The 22,549-nt window shown below is 41.4% G+C and overlaps 1 protein-coding gene across 9 annotated transcripts in view; it reads right to left on the minus strand.

The window, feature by feature from the left end:
• Positions 1-5,795: 5,795 nt before the first annotated feature.
• LOC139450608 (probable phosphorylase b kinase regulatory subunit alpha) overlaps positions 5,796-22,549 on the minus strand; it is a 73,207-nt gene continuing 56,453 nt past the window's right edge. For 6 of the 9 annotated variants that reach the window (XM_071232384.1, XM_071232379.1, XM_071232382.1 and 3 more), the window contains 7 exons: positions 22,064-22,193; positions 19,335-19,433; positions 13,314-13,417; positions 11,497-11,661; positions 9,698-9,751; positions 7,409-7,615; positions 5,796-6,072 (listed from right to left, as the gene is read on the minus strand). In XM_071232384.1, coding sequence (XP_071088485.1) covers positions 5,896-6,072; positions 7,409-7,615; positions 9,698-9,751; positions 11,497-11,661; positions 13,314-13,417; positions 19,335-19,433; positions 22,064-22,193 — 936 coding nt within the window. In that variant the 3' untranslated portion in view covers positions 5,796-5,895. Of the gene's footprint in view, positions 6,073-7,408; positions 7,616-9,697; positions 9,752-11,496; positions 11,662-13,313; positions 13,418-16,279; positions 16,375-17,962; positions 18,004-19,330; positions 19,434-22,063; positions 22,194-22,549 lie in introns of all 9 variants that reach the window. The other 3 variants (XM_071232377.1, XM_071232380.1, XM_071232378.1) reach the window with 3 other exon arrangements.

Below are 22,549 nucleotides of genomic sequence, written 5' to 3' on the forward strand. Positions count from 1 at the left end.
AACACTTTTGAGTCTACCAACCCAGAAGTCTCCTTTTGATTTGAGCATGTAGGATTATATTAGCTAGTCCAACTGGATCAAAATAGATTTTGCTTTATTAGTTTTGAACTAGTGGCTGAAGTCCCCGACATGGAGTTTAGAAAGTGGCAGTGCTATGATCACTCTGTCATCCTTCATTGTCCAGTGTACCATGTCAGTTGTAATGTACCCAGAACCCATCAGCACCATGCCTTCCTTTCGATCTGGTTAGACTAACACGGCAAAATAGACCAATCAAATAAAAAGTGTTCTTCCATGATTGGAACAAGCGGTGATAACACCAGGGCCCCGTTCCACAAAGCGATCTGAGCGCTACGATGATCGTAAAGCCTATGTTGAAGTTATGATTACCATAGCATTGCAATCACTTTGTGGAACAGGGCCCCATGTTCTTCCATGATTGGAACAAGCGGTGATAACACCAGGGCCCCGTTCCACAAAGCGATCTGAGCGCTACGATGATCGTAAAGCCTATGTTGAAGATACGATTACCATATCATTGCATTCACTTTGTGGAACAGGGCCCTGTACTTTTTCAACCTATTTCAAATGCAGCTGGAACATCTTGTGGCTTGAGGACTTCCCTCTCTGTTCCAGTACTCTGGAAAACGTCTTTTCCAGCTAATAGTTCACTTATAGTTGTCTTCTGATTTTGACTTAATGTATATGGAGGGCTCGCTGGAGATTTCGAATGCCCAACGCACATTCAGAAGGGGCATTTTGATTGGCTGTTGATCCTAAGTTCATGAGCGGGAGAAATTCTGTTCTAAGAGATAAGAGTGATAGTGGCATCACTTTCGTAACAACGCTATGGTGGAGAATGGGTCCCGGGTATATGTCACATTAGAATGGATATTTAATACACGGGCTAAACAAGGATGACTCAGCCTGTCAATGTTCGTGTCAACTTGTGTTTCCATGCTGGTCATCAGGATACCACTGTGTTGCAGTTGAAGATGTATATACTTATTCTGTTATCTATATTTCTCATCTTTTATATAAATACACTGAACAAATATATCTGTGTGGTGATAAATGTCTCTGTGTTTTATTTGTCGAAGCTGACTGCTTGCCATGTGAGTGAGGAGAGGTGAAATGGGTTTTAACGTCACGTCCAAGATTATTGCACTTATACAGCGATGTGCATGCACGTGTGTGTGTGTGGCTGCTTGTACTAGGGTAAGACAGGGTAACAACAAATACCATTTTTTAACGTCTTTTGGTATGCTGCGGCCTGGGATCAAGCCCTGGACCTTCCGCTCTCTGGCCAGACACTCCACCACTAGACCATGGAGGCGGTCTTTGCCATGTGAGCAAGTTGGTTTAACGCTGCTCTGAAAAGTATTTCAGTTCTGTCACAGCCCTATGCGTAATTTGAATGAGTGAGTGTGTGATATTCCAGCAATATCACGGCGGGGGACACCAGAAATGGGCTTCACACATTGTACCCATGTCGGGATTCGAACCCGGGTCTTCAGCGTGACAACGAACGCTTTAACCACTAGGCTACCCGACCGCCCCTATTTTATCCTGATCAAGTGACCTAGACTATCGTGATGCGTAATTCAAGCGTGTATGTTTGTTTGTAGTAAAGCGCCACATATGTTGGCGGTCTGTAAATAATTAAGTTGGACCAGACAAACCAGTGATTGACATCATGAGCATCATGCATAACCAAGTCAGCGAGCCTCACTCCCATTCCCGTTAATTGCCTCTTACAATAAGCACAGGGTGCTAAAGACCTATTCTGACCCATATCTTCACCTGGGCCTCATTTCACTGTGGTTGACAGTGTCAAATCAGAGTACAAGATCGCATTTGTTGTAATTGCCTCACTTGCTAATATTCCAGCTACCTGAATGTGGCCTGTGAAATGTCGGGACCAGGCAAACCAGTTATTATATTATGAGCAATGCCCCCCATCATCCGACGTCATACAAACATCTAAGTCGGCTGATCGCAGGTCCGTGAGGGGCATGGGATAACGTCACTGATTTGCCTGGGAATAACACTGACTGCCACATTAAATAACTGGAAATGTTCCATTGGTATGTCAATAATATTGTCTGGCCCAGACAATCCAGTGATTGACATCATGAGCATCGATCTACACAATTGGGATACAATGACATTCATCAACCAACTCAGCAAGCCTGGGATTTGGTGACATGCAAGTAACAGCTGGACAGATTAAACCCTCCAACATAAAAAATCCTCCACCATGTCGTCACACACAAGGACAAACTAATAGGCAATTTGTACAGTCATTTATTAGGTGAACACAATGATTTATCACAGACACAAGCATTAGAAATATTTTTTCAAAATAAAAGTCAGGAAATCAACATCATGGTTAAGAATTTTGGGGCCCTGCATGCATGTTCACTGAAAGTTGAACCAATAACACATATACTAGTAGGGACATTCAACCTCAAATACACAGCCCCTTAAAACATTAAAACTGCAGCAATGTTCTTGAGAACAAATACCGTATTCGATGTTATAAGCGCCCACAGCAACATTTGCTGAGATATTGGCTCATGAACAATCGCAATTAGTACCCCTTCCGACTGATCAATGTACACAAGACTTATTTATTCGCATATAATACGCACTCGTGTGTTATATGCACCCTTAATTATGGGCATTTAATTCTGAAAAAATATATCTGTCGTACATAAACATTTCAGGCTGTCGTCATAAACCACGAAATTTATCTTTCAACTCTGTTTTTTTCACCAAAATAACATTCTAATAAGAGCCCCCTATTTCTAATTTTGATAGCGCCCTGGGTGCTTATTACGTCGAATACGGAATATCACTGCACACAATGATACAACTGCAATAATAGATTTGCATTCAGTGATTTGAGTTAACGGTCAAACAACAAACTCTACACACTTTGACAATTTCATGATAACTGTGAACACAAGGAGAGAATTTGCTGGATTCATGATTGGATTGTCATGGACAGGCTCAACTATTTCTACAAATGTGAGAACAAAGCGGCGCAGTTATGCTACTTGACAGTCCACTCTGATCAGGAAACACCTTCAAATCCTGGTATTATTCAGTAATGTTTTCATGTGCACACAGATGTACATTACACACCTCAGCTATCTAATGTCAAACCTTGGTTTCAAATAACTTTGTGAACAATCAAATCTATATCTATATCAATACATACAAGATTCAATATTCATCTCCTGAGCTGAAACTTAGATATGGACAGATGACGTACCGGAGTCAGGGACAGAAATATAACCAGGAAAATCTATTCTAAGAGTCCTCACACACAACATTCCCCTGTTAAAAGGTTGGCTGGTTGATTGGTTTGTTGTTTTATGCCACACTGAGCAATATTCCAGCTATATGACAACGGTCTGTAAATAATCAAGTCTGGACCAGACAATCCAGTGATTGATATCATGAGCATCGATACATGCAATTGGGATCGATGACATGCTTCAACCAACCCGTTCGTTGCCTCTTACGACAAGCATAGTCGCCTTTTACGGCAAGTATGGGTTGCTGAAGACCTATTCTACCCCAGATCTTCATATGTATTTCTATCTTCACGGGTCCCTATGAAAAGGTGACCCCTGGCAAGCTCTCGTTTCTGAACCTGTGTCACATGTTGCAAAGGTACGGCATGAATAACAACATGACATACTTCACAGCAGATTATCAAAATTACATGCATCTAATATTTGGTGATATGGGATGCATAAACTGGTGAAAACCTCTCCTTGTAACACAGTGTGGGACACTACCTCACGTACAGACCCACTTGGTTTTCTATATTCAAACCTTTAAACAACAGACTGACAAGCCCAAAGCAAATGGTCTCCCAAGAAACAGTGTTGGGCTTTCAAACTCCAGGACAGATTTTGTTGGAACAGAAATGTAAGAATACATCGACAATATCCCGAACTGTAATTTCATCATAATCAGGGTCAAATTTTCTTAAGTGTCAAGAGTGAAACTCCTCATCTTGTACTTCAGATTAAAACAACATGATCTTTAAAGTACTGCTTGACCAAACAGAAACAACATATAACAACCAATTTTCTAAACGATAGAGACTTCTGGGCAAAAATAGAATACAACTGTGTTTGATGACGGCTAAAATTGAAACAAGAAGTGGTTATTCAATGGTGATGTATTTGATACAAGTATCCTGTTTTGGAGTGTTTTGATGACTGTTTTGATGACTGTTTCTGGGTAGTAACGTCTGGAGAACTTTTGTAATTGTTTGGTCAAATGCCATTTCTACTGTATACTTTCTTTTGCCTGGAAGTTTACATACTGCTATTGCTAAGTCACACGCTAAGATAAAATATGGAATATCTTAGCTTGAGCAATCTATACAGAAGTCAAGTTTGGTTATATATGTTTTTTTGGTTGTTTAATGCCACACTTGTCAATATTCCAGCTATATGATGGCGGTCTGTAAATAATGGAGTCTGGATCATACAATCCAGTGATTGACATCATGAGCATCAAACCTTTTGGAATGGGACCTGGCATCTATTTTGACTTTGTGTTCAGGGATTTATCTAGACTTGCTCAGAGACTGATATTCATCACCCTGTCTGCAACGGATGTCACCAAAATTCCTTCACTGGAATTAAAACATTCCCCAGTTCATTATGTTTATACATACTGGTAGTTAGAACTCTTGCTGCTTTGGAGTCGAAGATGTGTATTTCATGATAACCGATCACGAAGAAGAAGTATAAATACATAGGTGCATTCAATGCAATGTTAAGATGCAAGGTTTAAAAACTTGATTTAAGAAAACAAAAAACTTCTAATAAAAAATCCCAAGGGCATTCGCCATCAAGTTTGGAATCCTAGATAAATACCAGGGCCCCGTTCCACAAAGCGATCGTAGTGCAAAGACGATCTTAACTCCCATACTTTAATAGAGGCTTACTATACTGGTAATTGTAGTGCTGAGATCGCTTTGTGGAATGGGCCCCCGGTGTTGAGGAAAGTGAGTGAGTGAGTGAGTATGGTTTTACGCCGCTTTTAGCAATATTACAGCAATATCACGGCGGGGGACACCAGAAATGGGCTTCACACATTGTACCCATGTCGGGAATCGAACCTGGGTCTTCGGCGTGACGAGCGAATGCTTTAACCACTAGGCTACCCGACCACCCCTGTTGAGGAAAGAGAAAACGTGGTATTAAGAATGATCAAATGGTGAGATGATGTAGAGACGATAATGAACTCTCATAATTCATCAACTCCTTCACCCCCGTGTGTTGATTTGATACCAATAAAGTCATAAGAAAGTGTGTACCACACTTCACACGGTATACCCTGATAGAAACATGGCTTCCTCCAGTACATTAGGCACACACCAAGTTCACCATTTGTCAGTCTGGGTTTGTTCATTCACCACACGATAGAATATTCCACCAATGACCCTCTTCTCTAGCTGGTGGTATATTCCAGGTGTTTCTTAATATACCTCTATCCTGTTCCCGCAAAATGGAACCTTCCATTATAGGGGTGTCATTACTTATTGCCCACTTTGTTGGATTAATGGTATATTCCAGATGTTTCTCAACACACCTCAAAGCATTTCCTACATCATGGAACATTCCATCACAAGTGTGTCAATACTGACTGACCCCTTGTCTGACAAATGACATAGCCCAGGTGTTCTCATTATACCTCAAAGACATATTGCCACAGAATGGACTGTTCTATCTCAGTCGTGTCAACACTGACTGTCACCCTTGTCTGACAAATAACATATTCCAGATGTTCTCATTGTACCCTGCAGACATGTTCCCATAGAATGGCTTTTTCCATTTCAAGGGAGTCGGGACCCCTTCCTCTTTAGCTAATTGCACATTCCAGATCCTCGTTGCTCTTGAGGGGCAGATTCATGGTGTTGGCGAGAGCACGACACAAATAGGCCATGGAACCGAAGCGTCCACTCGGGGCGCTGTCATACAGATGCTGGCAGATTCCGGCTGCTCCCATACTGGACTGCACCGTCCCAGGAGGCATTTTCTGTCAATACAAGTGAGTGAGTGAGTATGGTTTTACGCCGCTTTTAGCAATATTCCAGCAATATCACGGCGGGGGACACCAGAAATGGGCTTGACACATTGTACCCATGGAGGGAATCAAACCCGGGTCTTCACCCTTTCTAAAAAAGCTGGTAGTCTTACCTGATCCTTGATGAAGCAACTACTGGCAACATCCACAAGCTTGTCGACCTTGATGACAAGACTTGCCTCACTTGAGCCATCACCCTTTCTAAAGAGGCTGGTAGTCTTACCTGATCCTTGTTGAAGCATCTACTGGCAACATCCACAAGCTTGTTGACCTTGATGACAAGACTTGCCTCACTTGAGCCATCACCCTTTCTAAAGAAGCTGGTAGTCTTACCTGATCCTTGATGAAGCATCTACTGGCAACATCCTTAAACTTGTTGACCTTGATGACAAGACTTGCCTCACTTGAGCCATCACCCTTTCTAAAGAGGCTGGTAGTCTTACCTGATCCTTGATGAAGCGTCTACTGGCAACATCCACAAGCTTGTTGACCTTGATGACAAGACTTGCCTCACTTGAACCATCAGCCTTTCTAAAGAAGCTGGTAGTCTTACCTTATCCATGATGAAGCGTCTACTGGCATCATCCATAAGCTTGTCGGCCTTGATGACAAGACTTGCCTCACTTGAGCCATCAGCCTTTCTAAAGAGGCTGGTAGTCTTACCTGATCCTTGATGAAGCATCTACTGGCATCATCCACAAGCTTGTCGACATTGATGACAAGACTTGCCTCACTTGAACCATCACCCTTTCTAAAGAAGCTGGTAGTCTTACCTGATCCTTGATGAAGCGTCTACTGGCAACATCCACAAGCTTGTCGGCCTTGATGACAAGACTTGCCTCACTTGAACCATCACCCTTTCTAAAGAGGCTGGTAGTCTTACCTGATCCTTGATGAATAATATCTGGGCATCCTCCACAAGATTGTCCCCATCAATGACATATTTGCCTCACTTGAGCCATCACCTATCTAAAACAGCTGGTAGTCTTACCTGATCCTTGATGAAGAGTCTGTTGGCATCCTCCACAAGCTTGTCGGCCTTGATGACAAAGAAGCTGGTAGTCTTACCTGATCTTTGATGAAGCATCTACTGGCATCATCCACAAACTTGTCGACATTGATGACAAGACTTGCCTCACTTGAACCATCAGCCTTTCTAAAGAAGCTGGTAGTCTTACCTGATCTTTGATGAAGCATCTACTGGCATCATCCACAAGCTTGTCGACATTGATGACAAGACTTGCCTCACTTGAACCATCAGCCTTTCTAAAGAAGCTGGTAGTCTTACCTGATCTTTGATGAAGAGTCTGTTGGCATCCTCCACAAGCTTGTGCACCTCAATGACATACTTCATGTTGATGTGGTGTCCATCATTCTCCACCAGCAGGATGAGGACCATGAGCGCCTCCACCATCAGCTGGCGATACTCCGGCTGCGGGATCAGGTTCAACACCTTCTCCACCTGCAGAGCAAACTTGAACTCCCGCGGGGTCATCTGGGGAGGGACCAGTGAGTGAGTGAGTGAGTGAGTGAGTGATTCGTGGTTTACTCTGCTTATTTCAGCCATAACACAACAGAGACCAATAATGAGCTTCACATTAAATCTGTGAACCTGAGCCGACACTTCAACCACTAGACTATCCCACCACACCTTGGGAGTAAAACTTGTCTGATGCAGTAGTCAGTAAAATTTACAGCTATATCACACCAGCCTGTAAGTAATCAAGGCTGGACCAGGCAAACCAGTGACTGAAAGCATGATCAAGGATGGCACTCATCCATTCGTGACCAACTTGTGTTATTCCGGGACAAGCCAAATAGCGACTCGTGCCCCTATTATGGCCATTTTTGCGACCGGGTTCCGTCTTTGCGCAAACGGGCATACCTAAAACAATTGTCAACTCGTTGCGTAATGGTTCACATTTATTTCCCCATATATAATATATATTTCAGATGCAATTGAAATCACATCTGGACATGCGGATTTATACAGTATGATTGAACACATTTAACTGTGTCTTGGGTATAGTTTTAGATGCAAGACATATGTAAAATCAAAAATTATTTCTGAGGGATTCTTTGACGAAGAACTTGAAATCATACGCACATTCTGATTGGTTTGTCGTATTTTTGTACATAACATTCATCGATAGGGGGACGAGTCTTCTTGCAGGTTACGGAAAGGGGCGAGTGGTGACGAATGGGCACTCATCATGGCCTTTTAGTCAGCTCTTACCCTAAGCACGAGTGACTGGGACCTACTGGGCCCAGAAGACTGCCTACTTGTTTTAGTGGATAGGGTGTCAGCCCGGAGAGCAGGTGAGGTGAGGTGAAATTGGGTTAACGTCGCGTCCAAGATTATTGCACTTATATAGCGACGTGCATGTACATGTGTTTGTGTGGCTGCTTGTACTAGTCCGGACTGATGCCAATTTATAGTGCTAGCCCACTGAGATACCATGCCGCAGTTTAACATGAATACCCCACTCAGACACAGTATACTGACTCCGAGCTGACCAGTCCTTGTTTTAGCCCCTTAATGCCGAGCGCCAGACAGGGTAACAACAAGTACCATCTCCTAACATCTTTTGGTATGATGCGGCCAGGGATCGAACCCCAGACCTTCCCCTCTCCGGGCGGACACTCTACCAGTAGACCACGGAGGCAGTCTCCCGGAGAGCAGAAGGTCAGTGGATCGATCCCCGGCCGCATCATACCAAAGACGTTAAAAGATGGTACTTGTTACCGGGCGCTTGGCATTAAGGGGCTAAACGAGGAGTGCATGTCTTAGTTGTATACTATGTCGGAGTTGGGTATCCATGTTAAACTACAGCATGGTATCTCAGTGGGCTAGCACTATTTAACAAACTTCAGTCTGGACTAGTACAAGCAGCCACACACACACACCCAGTGCAATAATAATGCAACGTTAAACCCAATTTCGACTGACCCAGAACCCCAAGGGACACTTTTAGCGGGAACAGTTGTTTTTGTTTGTTTTGTTTCTTATTTAACGCCGCACTCAGCAATATTCCAGCCATATGGCGGCGGCCTGTAAATAATCAAGTCACGACCAGACAATCCAGTGATTAATAACATGAGCATCTACCCACGCAATTGGGATACAAGCATAGTGCCTTTTTATGGCAAGCATTGGTTGCTGAAGACCTGTTGTACCCCGGATCTTCACGGGTTAGTGTGTTAATAAAAAGATATATCAGATGGTAATATCAAGGGATGTCCTGATATGCCAACCTCATGTGTCAGTACATACTCCACACTTGAACACTTGAGTCTTCACAGATCTGCAGGAACAGTACAGAACTCGAGAACACAACAATGACCGGATATTGTTTTACGTGCAGTCCACAATTCTCCAGTATCAAAGCAGCCTTCATATAGTCATGGCAGGTCCTACACAACCTAGTGACTGATAGCGTGAGCAACACTCTCAACATCAGGACACTGTGATACACCATGGGCTAATTCATACAGCGTTATTCATACTCAGCCTGACCATGCATTAGTAGGGATATCCTCTCCCTGGAATCGCCATGGGGAGACGGTACAAGCTCACCTCTTGTGTCAAGCTGCCAAGCAACATATGTCCATTGATGGACAGTCCCTGGCACTGCAAATAACAAAATACTTATTGACACATAACACAAACCTTTATGGCTAACTGACCAAGAGTGGAATAGCTGAACTAAAAGCATGAAAAAGTGTTACATAGGAAATATTAACATCTTGCAAAACATATAGAATTATATACAAATTCTACCTTTTTTGGGTCAGCTTGCCCGGGCTATGTATTCGACTGAGTTTTACTAACAGATTCTGTTCTCTCTGACATATTTGGAATTAACATGTCATACATTGTCAGGGATATGTAAAGTGGTGTTTTAAAAAGACAGAAAGTCACCATATGACTTTTTCTTATATTGTACATATGTATCACTACAGTGGCCCTTGATATAGCGGGTGGCCCAGTCATCTAAAGCGCCGCAATTCGCTGTGCAGACTTGCGTCCCTTGGGCACGCCAGAAACCTATGAATGTGGGTTTGAATCCCTGTTCGCCCCAATTATGTTTCTAGGTTTGTCAGCACCATACTCGTGCTCGTGGGTTTCACCGAAGTGGTAAACGTCTGCGACCTGCATCACTTCGGGCTTTTCTCCCACATCAAGCTGACACGCCGTGTTAAAAGTGGTGTTAAACCCAACTAACTCACTAACTCACTTGATATAGCGTAAATCCGCTGAATTCCGCAGACCTGCAGAAAAAGCTCATCCCTGCATTGTTCAGAGGTCTTTGAGACATTAATGCACTGAATAATCCCCCTGCCCTTACACCACTTGTCATATTTTTGGATGACCCTCCTATGTCCAAAATGCAAAAGCACTAAATGCAGTATGTGTATTATTTTTTATGACCCTCCCCTAGAGAGCTCCTAAGTATGTGTGCATGTTATTGTTATATGCACTTGTTAACTATCCTACCAAATTGACACTCTACTACAGGGAACATAGAACATAGTGAAATCATTCACTGTTAACAGTTTTGCATCAATGTACAATTAAACAGTATTAAACTCTTAAAAATAATTCAACCATTTATGGATGTAATGTTTTATCTTAAAGAAAACGTCATACTGTATATATCTTAGTGTGCTATTTTATTCGTACATCCATCAACGTGTGCACATTAATCCCTTATTGATTTAACAGGGGACAGGGTAGGATGTCATTTTAGGTTAATACCTGAGTTCCTTAAAAACCTGCCTGTTTCTTAAAATTGTTCACTTGAATATGACCTTTGGTATGTTTGCATTAAAATTGAATATTTAAAAAACAATACTTGTAAATGTTTATTTGGGCAACATGTTCATTTCAAGGCTAGACAGTCAGTGAGTGAGTTCAGTATTTCGCCACCTGAAACTATTTCACTTACATCAAAGCAGGTCAGCGGAATAGTAAAAAGCCTGAGTGATGCAGATTTTAGACATTTTTAGTCCTATTTTCAAATGACACCCATTTTCGATCAGCCATTTTGACAATGATTTGTCACGTTATTATGAGAAATGTGATGTCATCAAAGCTGCTGACTCGAAAATGCATCCATTGGGCCTGTCAACATTGGGTTCATGTAAAGTCCTGTACACCTGTCTGAACTGTCCGTCGTTATTCAGAATGCTGGTGCCCTTGTTTAGATGACCAGGAAGAGTAAAATAGTGTTAACACTATAATTTGAGAGCAACTCGACAACTGGGTGATCCGTAGCCCACTCATGGCTGAAGATAATTATACCAAAACAATGGCAGCAATCGCTAGAAATTATTGACTCATCATATGTCAAACATTTTTATTTGCAGACTTACCCTCTCTAGCACTGTCCACAGCCTTGGATAGAACTCTAAAGGGACACGGTTGAGTGACCCATCCAGTCGTCTACGCCTCATCCACTGGCCCTGTCGGTCAGAGGAACTGTCATCTGCATCTTCCTCTGTGGTGCTTATCAAGGGGAGATCACTCTGGCTGACAATCTGCCATCACAAACAGGTTCCATGACACCAAACAGATCAACTCATTGTCCATGACATAATTATATGGAAACATTACTGTATACATGATCTGTGAAACTTAACTGTTTGGCATACACAAACATTGGCGTTATTTTATACTAGTATTTTGTTTCATAAACTTGGTAATGGAAGAGTTGTCAGATAACAGCTATTATTTCTGGGGAATCATCAATATAATAAATGGTATGTTAACTTGTTAATGCAATAGTAGATATATGATGAACCACAAATCGCAGTCAATACATATTTAAACAATTTCATTGTGAAAATCAGAATGGCATAGACATGAACTTTCCATGAATTTCACTCTCGCAGTTACCAATTGGACAGACTTGTCAGACACTTATTATATATAGTGAATGATAGCATACACCCAAAACATACATGAATATATTAACATGGCTAGATTGTAATAGTTATGGTTGATAGAAGTTAGTGACCCCAAATCCACACTATGAAATAAAGAAAACAAATTATCCTCACAAAGGCCCCTGAGACAGATGAGCAATAATTTCGGCAGTTTGATCTCAGAATAACTCTCTTTATATCCAAACTACTGTTGGTCCTAGCAGAGTTATCAGATCCTGGCTCGGCTAAGGAACGCAACTCTGCACAGCCAAAGTGGTGTTTTAAACTGAGCCCCCGTGCTCCATTGTCACACTACAGCGAGGCAATATTTACAATATCTGCTTTCAAAATACCGAGTCATTTCAGCCTGATAGCATATTTATTAAAGTATGCATCTCTTTGAACAATAATTAATACTTTTTAATGTTTAGTCAACATCATTGTCTTCGCCAAAAGCTTCTGAGTTTTTATCCAAAATTTGACTCTCAGCATTGGTTTCAGTAGAATATAGCAACATATGGTCTATCACCAGAATGTTACTAGATGGGGGCTTCTCGTGGTCTAAATCTCACACTGATATATCATATACTGTAAATCTTGAAATTAATGCGAGCTTGGATTAAATGCAAAAAATGAGAGTGGTCTTTGCTCGCATTTTTAAACATCGCATGTATGTCAACAATAAGACATTTTGGATAGCAAAAATACCACTTAGACATTTTGTATTCCACACCACTGTTTATTGAGCAGCACTTGTATATAAAGTATATAAACAATGTCATTCAAACACTAATTACATCCTGTGAATTGTCACTGCTGGGGTCAAGATAAGAGTTCTACTCACTTATGTCATCACTGATCACACCTGCATATCCAGACAGACGCCACCCTTTGTTCTTAGCGACTGCGTCAAAGGCCGATACGAGCCAGTGTGTATATATTGTTTTTGCGGAAGTACTTTACACAGCTCTAATAAGCGGTGCTATTTGGTGTATGATTGGATTAATGTAAGGCTGGATTAAGGTGAGGATTCTAAACCTGACTGAGGACATCTTTAGATAGAAATCCACTGATGCTTGAGAGGAGGGGCTGTCGCATTCATATTGAGTCGCATTTTAGGCTAGGGTCGAGTGGTTGCATTCTTTTGGAGGCGCATTAATTTCACGATTTACAGTATTCATATCAAAGCATTAATTATTAAAAAAAAAAGAAGAAATACCGGGAGGTGTAGCAAATGAACATTATCTGTCAATTACAGAACTCACCGATGACTTTTTCCTGCTCATCTGTACAATCTGTGCCCCAACATTCCATCTAGAGCTACCTGAGTGACAACACCTTGCCATCAGTACACTTGTAGCCACACAACCTGTGTCCACACCACATACATACAGTACGTGCTAGTGTTAGTGGCACTCTGATCCCCTGCATGCTACAACTGCCAAGCTACACTCACACAGCAACTACTGTATATCAGATAAGCCAAATTTTGAGGACCAGAACAAAGATTCTGTAGAAAGGGGTCGGCTTATGTATGGGTTCTGTTGGTAAAAAAAACTACTTTGAAATAAACAAGGCTATTACAAACTTTGTCAATGAAAATGAGAAAATTTGCAACTAAATATTACTAGAGCTGATGATTTACCTTTTCGATTGTATGTTTTGTAATGCTAGGCTTTGTTTTATATGCAGGGATAAAGATTACTGTGTGTATTGTCTCGTAAACTAAACTGGAAAAACAATCAGCTGTTCACAAGTGTTCTCCCAATCTACCGAAATTGATGTTAGATGTCAAACACCGACTGATCAGTTATAAAACCACCACAGACAATCGTTTCCTACAAACTGGTGTGGCGATACTGTCAGTGTTGCTCTTCCAAGTAATTATCACTATGTGACGTTTCCAGTTGCTGCAACAGGTCTTTTAGTATCCTCTTTCAATGTTTTTTTTACAATTTCCTTCATGCTCAAACAGCACAGGCAAAATTGGTACGATAAATTCAAAACTTTAAACACAAAACACTACACTAGAACTAAGGAACAGGAAGTGTTGGTCACATGACTGTAGATGAGGGAATTATGGGATGACACAAAGACATACCACTGGTAGCATGACTGTGACATGAACTGCTACAAGGACTCTTTGATTGGCATTCTAGAGGTTGGCAAAATAATTAAGAAAAACGTACAACTTTATGGATAACAACTTCTCGTTTATTTCACATAGCAATTGATGTTTGGATGTAGATTCTTACAGCGATATCAAATTGGAATCACTCCAGCTTGATATCGGTGTAAGAATCTACATCAAAACTTCACTATGTGAAATAAACGAGAAGTTGTTTTCCACAAAGTTGTATGTTTTTCTTGCTACAAGCACCTTCCACTACATGCAGTGATGATGAACACAAGGGGCATCAAAAACCCAACTACTAAAGCACAGCGTGGTCACAAGCAGTGAAAAGCAGAGGTAAGCAATGCAGCATAGGCAGTGAAGCATAAGCAGTCTGTTGGAGCTAAAGCATGCTGGAAAGGCCTTGAAAGCATTTGTGCATCCATGATTAATTTGTTATGAAGGACCACTAAGGCACATTATGTCTCATTTTTTTATTTTTCTCAGCCACTGATATTCTTTATTTCTGATTCAGTAGATCATTACGCTAAAGTTCAATGCATTCTTCCATGTATGTCATAAGACTGAATCGCATGATCTTCATCACTTCATCATACAGCATTATTAATTAAATAGATCGCAGCATACAACATGATTGATTCAATATACCATATAGCATTATTGATTCATTAAGCCACTATATATCATTATTGATTCATTATACTACTATACCATATATCAACATTGATTCAGTATACTACTGTACTGTATATCATTCTTAATTCAATATACCACTATGGCATATATCATTATTGATTCAGTATACCACTATGCCATGTAGCATATACCACTATGCCATGAAGCATTATTGATTCATTATACTACTGTAACATATATCATTATTGATTCACTATACCACTATACCATGTAGCATTACTGATTCAATATGTTATACTATATATCATTACTGATTTAGGAAACAGCTTGCCAAACTGTTTCTTATATACACACCAACCACAACCAGCCTCGGACTATAGAGATGTCTTCTGTTAGTGATTCCTGCCTGTATTGCACACCAAGCAACCAACAGTTGGGTACAAAAGCAGTGAATTATCAAGCCCTATATAAACACTATATATCAGAATCACCAATCAGATTCAAGCTATTGGTCTGATCTAAGTGTGGCTTTGATAAAGGCTCCAAATATTTAACAACCAAATGATGCATTCCTTGGAGTCAACCTTACATTTTTTCAGATAAAATTTAGAACGGCACACACAGGTATGTGCATATGCTGAATATACACTTCATATACAAGCCGATGTTGAGGTAAGATAGGACATGGATTTCAATATATTGTATCCTGTAACCTTTTGAGCACACAGATGGCCGTGCATATACTTGATCATGTTGCTATACAAGCTGACACTGGGATAAGCTAGGACATTGACTGGTTCAAGCTGTGAGTATATCGATATATTGCATACTGTAACCTACATGTGAGCACTCAGCGCACAGATGGCCGTGCATATACTTGATCATGTTGATATACAAGCTGACACTGGGATAAGCTAGGACATTGACTGGTTCAAGCTGTGAGTATATCGATATATTGCATCCTTTAACCTTTTGAGCACACAGAAGGCCGTATATACTTGATCATGTTGCTATACAAGCTGACACTGGGATAAGCTGGGACATGGACTGGTTCAAGCTGTGAGTATATCGATATATTGTATCCTGTAACCTTTTGAGCACACAGATAGCCGTGCATATACTGGATCATGTTGATATACAAGCTGACACTGGGATAAGCTGGGACATTGACTGGTTCAAGCTGTGAGTATATCGATATATTGCATACTGTAACCTACATGTGAGCACTCAGCACACAGATGGCCGTGCATATACTTGATCATGTTGATATACAAGCTGACACTGGGATAAGCTGGGACATGGACAGGTTCAAGCTGTGAGTATATCGATACATTGCATCCTGTAAATTAACCTACATGTGAGCACTCAGCACAGGTGTGCACACACGCTTGATATACACTTGATATATATGTTGATGATGAGATGGAGACACAGAGTCGGTTTTAAGATGTATACTGTAACCTTTTTTTGACTGAGACGAGCAAATGACTTTGTTTCCTCTCGTGTTTGTTTAGATTTGACGGTGAGTCGTTTCTCGTCTTCATGGTCGTGGAGGACTGAGAGAAAATACAAGCACAATGCACAACACCAGGTTAGACAATGGAAGTTAGAAGCCAGGTGTCAACCAACGCTCCGGCCAACCACTGATAGACAAACACACAATATTTTGTGAATCATAGCTGCATTATATCATAATGTGATGAGGAAAAAATGGTTTTGAGAACCTTTTTGAAAGAAAAATATTTAATATAAAGGTTAGTGCCATGGAACTTTATATTTATATTCTGCAAGAAAATGTTAAAAAAAATGTGATAGCAGTGCCATTGTAGAAGTGAAAAAGGAGCGTGGTAGTAAGTCTAGCAGTGATGTAGATTGGAGTGCTTCATGCACACAACACAGATGCGAAAGAAATGTTGAGTTTAAACTCTGAGTTGACTGAAGCCAAGTGATGATAAATGGACTTTTACCCATTTCATTTCTAATTTTCTTTTCTAAGGACAACTAGACGTAGGTTTCAAATAGGCACCCAAACAATGTGTTTTATCTATTGTTAATGAAACATTACATATACAGTAGTATTTCAAAAATTCTTTGTACTAAATTTGAAAACAATTCCTATTTTGATAAAAAATCCCAATTATCTGAGCAATATTAGTGAAATCAGTGTTCATGTCATTAAAAAGTCAATATTTAACCTAAACGCAGAGGTCAATTAAATTTTCTTTTTGAATTTTACATTTATTGAATAATTTTATCAATCTAGTAACACTTGTCCCACCTCACTCAAACCCTATTTTCCTTACGACAGAGGAGCATTAATATAGCAAAAATATGATTGTGCACTTCGATCAGCCGCAGCCCCAGCATGGTCATCACAATCTCGCCTTCATTCAGAGTGTTTCTTATTACAAATTCCAATATTCATACAAGTTATCACTTAACTGATTCATTATTAAACCTTTCCCAAAAATTAAGTTACTAGGTGACAGTATTACCATTTTGAAACCAATTAGAGAAATAAATAGTCCAAACTGACACTTAAGAAGATCAAGACACAATCTCATTAAAATCAGATCTTAGTTCTCGCTACCGCTAAACAAAGATCTGAGAACACCCCATTACGGGTCACGTCAGACCGACCCTGCACAAACTTTGACCGACCAGTGGAATGACTGACAAGAAGTTGACATGAGCCAAACAGAAGGCAGCTTTCTCGTGCTTTACGGCACTAATTTTTAATTGGCGACTACGCTTCTAAACATATTTTGACGAATTCTTGATTAAAAATTTAAAACCTGAAGGGTGAACATTCTGGAATGGTTAATAGCTGGTCTAGATTGCATGGATTCAATCGTTAAGCCTGTCATTTGGAATACCCCGCGTTAAAGTTTTCGAGGTCCAAATCACATTCCGACTATCAATTTCATGATAAGCAATGCTCTGATTGGTTGGATGAAAGGTCGTTCTGATGTGACCCGTAATGGGATGTTCTCAGATGTTTGTTTAGTGGTAGCAAGAACTAAGATCTGATTTTAATGAGATTGCTCAAGACCTAGAATCCACTGAAATGCTGTCCGAGATTATGAAGACCACCCTTGGAGTGTACCTTGACCGCAAGAAAAAAAAAGATGAACAAAAACCTACGTGTTTGCTATATCTAAGTTCAAAGAGAATCTTGCCAGATGCTGAAACAAGAATTGTTTGTTTGTTTGTTGCTTAACACAGCAGTCAGCAATATCCCAGCTATATGACGGCGGTCTGTAAATAATCGGTTCTGGACCAGACAATCCAGTGATTGATATTTATGAGCATCAATCCACGCAGTTGGGTTAAGATGACATGCATCAACCAAACAGCGAGCCTCACGACCCGATCCCGTCACCTTTTACAACAAGCATGGGTTGCTGAGGACCATTTCTAGCCCCACCTTCACGGGGAGAAATACGAACGAGTTCTTCATGCTCGGGATCAAATAAGAATTAGTTTGTCGTGCCGGGGATCAAAGTCCAGTTACTGATCAAACCTAAATGTGTTACAAAACAGTGAGTTAGGGTAATAATGGAGTCATCACAAGCTAATGATGAAAAGGCAACATCAAGGTGTCATTAACATATACAAAACAATATATATTTTATGTTCTGCAGAATTCATTCAATAAAAAAGCAAATCAGAAAAGGACAAGGTATAAGAGATCCTTTTAGACCACCGGATATACGAAACTCAAGAAATGAGAAAAAAACTTTGAAAGTCATTCTGAAAGTTATCAGATGTGTTCAAATATGTAAAAAGTCAAGGATTACGAATAGTTTTTGGGATATTGTTTTGTAGTGAAAACCGAGCTCACTATTTCCTAAACATACCCCTAAAAGTAATTCATGATCCCTGACTTTTTTGTTCAGTAGAGGTATGAAGTTTTTTCATTTCAACACTTGGATGTATGGGCCTTTCAACAAGACTACATGACTAAGTAAGGTTATTATGTTTCAAATGGGTGAGTTTAGGTGTTTTCAGGAAGTGTTTGTCTAATTGAACATAAACAAGAGTTTGATATTTCTTAGTAGAGGTAGATAAAGTCTGGACAAACAGGATGAAAAATATATTTAAAGCTAAACCTGAACATTTACATTTCTGGTGGGCTAAAGAAGCCGTATCATACTTTGTCCTTGACCTTTACATGGTGAATACACATCCATAAGTATTTGTTCAAGTATAATATTGACTGTACTTGAGAGTAATAATACAAATGCAATGTTGGCATTCTGATAATCATACAATAAATTCTTACATGAAGAAATTTAATCAATTTCTACATAAAAGGCCTCAGTCAAAGCATACAAATTGAATCTATAATGAAATATTTTTATGCATAAATATGTATTTTTAAAATTGGAATTAATATTCCACTGTTATTCCATCTAAACGTTTTTCACTTTCTAATTGTAGTTGTTTGGATTAAAGGGCACAAGTATAGGCCTATTTGCACCATTTTCGTATAGAAGGCTTAAGAGTTACCTACCTTTGCTGATGACAAACTCCTTGCCACTGAGAATGTGATGCAGTAGAGTTTTCATCTCAAAGGGACTGAGATTCAACAGATAGTCAGAGGCCTCTTCTCCTGCAACAGTACCATACATAGATACAAGTAAGTACTACCTGTAAACCTGACACACAAGACAATGGTGGAGGAACTCTGGCATTTCGGACAATGCTTCTGGATGCATATCTAGCCTAGATGATAATTCAGTGAGTTTGGTTCAACACTGCTTTCAACGGTAGTTCAGTTTTATCACGGTGTGTCAGCTTGATGTTGGATGAAACCCTGGAGTGATCTTATACGGTCCGAAAGTTCTAAGACTGACTAACTTTCAACCATCGGCCATAAGAAAGTGAACCAGTCAATGTAGTACATTGTTTGAATAGTTCATTGCAAGTGTATTTGGTCTGTTGAGGCCGTTTGTATATTGTGACAGCCAGTTGAACGTGAAAGGGGTCCAAATGGACACAGAAATGGCAAAGAACAAGTACAGGGCAGTCATCAAGTTTTTTACTTTAGAGAAAAGTACTCCCCAAGAAATTCATGACCGAATGTCATAAGTGTATGGGGATAAGTGTCCCAGCAATGGCCTCGACTCTGACGTGAATGGATTTCCAGGTGGCTTCGGAAAACTTCTTCCTGACTGGAATCGAAAAGCTTCACTATTGATATGAGAAGTGTATTGAAAAGCAGGGAGATAATGTTGAAACGTTAAACTAAAAACACTTTCACAATTGTTGGTTTTGTTTGTTAGGCTCAGAACTTTTTGACCAGCCCTCGTATGTTTTCCATTTTGGTGATATCCACGAGTAAGCTTTAAGGGTATGGTTTTGACAACCAAATAAATATAATCAGTGCAAATCTAGGATTCAAACCCACAGTCCTTGGTTTCACATGTGGCCCCTGGAAATCAATGGCAGAAAAAATAGTCAGTTCTTTGTTAGTTCATCAGGTCTGCTGATCCTAACTTCATGACAAGTTATCTGACTGTTGGTTGTAAACAGTTTAGTAATCCATCTGGGCACTATGACCAGGAATCCCCTAAGACAAACACGCATTGGGTGATGGGGGACTATTCTGACCAGGAATCCCCACAGACAGACAAGCATTGGGTGATGGAGGCCTATTCTGACCAGGACTCCCCAGGACAGACAAGCATGGGGTGATGGGAGCCTATTCTGCCAAGGGTTCCCCCAGACAGACTAGCATGGGGTGATGGGGGCTTATTCTGACCAGGAATCCCCACAGACAGACAAGCATGGGGTGATGGAGGCCTATTCTGCCCAGGACTCCCCAGGACAGACAAGTCTGGGGTGATGGGAGCCTATTCTGCCAAGGGTTCCCCAGACAGACAAGCATGGGGTGATGGGGGCCTATTCTGCCCAGGACTCCCCAGGACAGACAAGCATGGGGTGATGGGAGCCTATTCTGACCAGGAATCCCAACAGACAGACAAGCATGGGGTGGTGGAGGCCTATTCTGACCAGGACTCCCCAGGACAGACAAGTCTGGGGTGATGGGAGCCTATTCTGCCAAGGGTTCCCCCAGACAGACAAGCATGGGGTGATGGGGGCCTATTCTGACCAGGACTCCCCAGGACAGACAAGCATGGGGTGATGGGAGCCTATTCTGCCAAGGGTTCCCCCAGACAGACAAGCATGGGGTGATGGGGGCCTATTCTGACCAGGAATCCCCACAGACAGACAAGCATGGGGTGGTGGAGGCCTATTCTGACCAGGACTCCCCAGGACAGACAAGCATGGGGTGATGGGAGCCTATTCTGCCAAGGGTTCCCCCAGACAGACAAGCATGGGGTGATGGGGGCCTATTCTGCCCAGGACTCCCCAGGACAGACAAGCATGGGGTGATGGGAGCCTATTCTGCCAAGGGTTCCCCCAGACAGACTAGCATGTGGTGATGGGGGCCTATTCTGACCAGGAATCCCAACAGACAGACAAGCATGGGGTGATGGAGGCCTATTCTGACCAGGACTCCCCAGGACAGACAAGTCTGGGGTGATGGGAGCCTATTCTGCCAAGGGTTCCCCCAGATAGACAAGCATGGGTTGATGGGGGCCTATTCTGCCCAGGAATCCCCAGGACAGACAAGCATGGGGTGATGGGAGCCTATTCTGACCAGGAATCCCCACAGACAGACAAGCATGGGGTGATGGAGGCCTATTCTGACCAGGACTCCCCAGGACAGACAAGTCTGGGGTGATGGGAGCCTATTCTGCCAAGGGTTCCCCCAGACAGACAAGCATGGGCTGATGGGGGCCTATTCTGACCAGGACTGCCCAGGACAGACAAGCATGGGGTGATGGGAGCCTATTCTGCCAAGGGTTCCCCCAGACAGACAAGCATGGGCTGATGGGGGCCTATTCTGACCAGGACTGCCCAGGACAGACAAGCATGGGGTGATGGGAGCCTATTCTGCCAAGGGTTCCCCCAGACAGACAAGCATTGGGTGATGGAGGCCAATTTTTCTCAGCAAGTGTTTTGGTTGGTGCAGAAACTAGATGTAATATATTGTGACCGCCCTTGACGGAGAAGTGTTCGAGATGGTGCAGTAACTAGATGTGATATATTGTGACCGCCCTTGACAGAGAAGTGTTCAAGATGGTGCAGAAACTAGATGTAATATATTGTGACCGCCTTGACGGAGAAGTGTTCGAGATGGTGCAGAACATGATGTGATGTCATGTGACCGACCTGTACACTGAAGTGTTCGAGACAGTTCCATGGCCATCACCTGTATGATGAGGCCAACACGAAGACGCAGCATCTCGTGGAGCAGTTTTGGCTCTGTCCTGATAAACATTGCCAGATAGATTAGCAGCTCCTGAAAGTTAAACACTGGAAACATGAATTGTGGACATTTTCCAAACATGTTTATATTCTAACATTTCACTTCAAAACAAACATGGCAACCATACTTTTCTATTTCCATAGATCTACTTGAAAGTACATGTACACAAACATCTGTAGAAGTTCTGCATATTACCTGTCCTTAATCATAGACTGTCAAATGGCATCAATGTGTGTTATCTTACAAATAGAGCTAATGGGGCCATGGCTTACCGTTCACAAACTGTATTTGTATCTTGGAGGAACATTTGTTTCTGTACAAACAGTGTTTCTTATGAAATACTAGGACAGCTTATCAAAGTCAAGGTCACTCAACAGTGAGTGCGTGAG

This window comes from Haliotis cracherodii, unplaced genomic scaffold (assembly GCF_022045235.1).
Source record: "Haliotis cracherodii isolate W230 unplaced genomic scaffold, xgHalCrac1.p SCAF_8, whole genome shotgun sequence".
Taxonomy (NCBI): Eukaryota; Metazoa; Mollusca; class Gastropoda; order Lepetellida; family Haliotidae; genus Haliotis; species Haliotis cracherodii.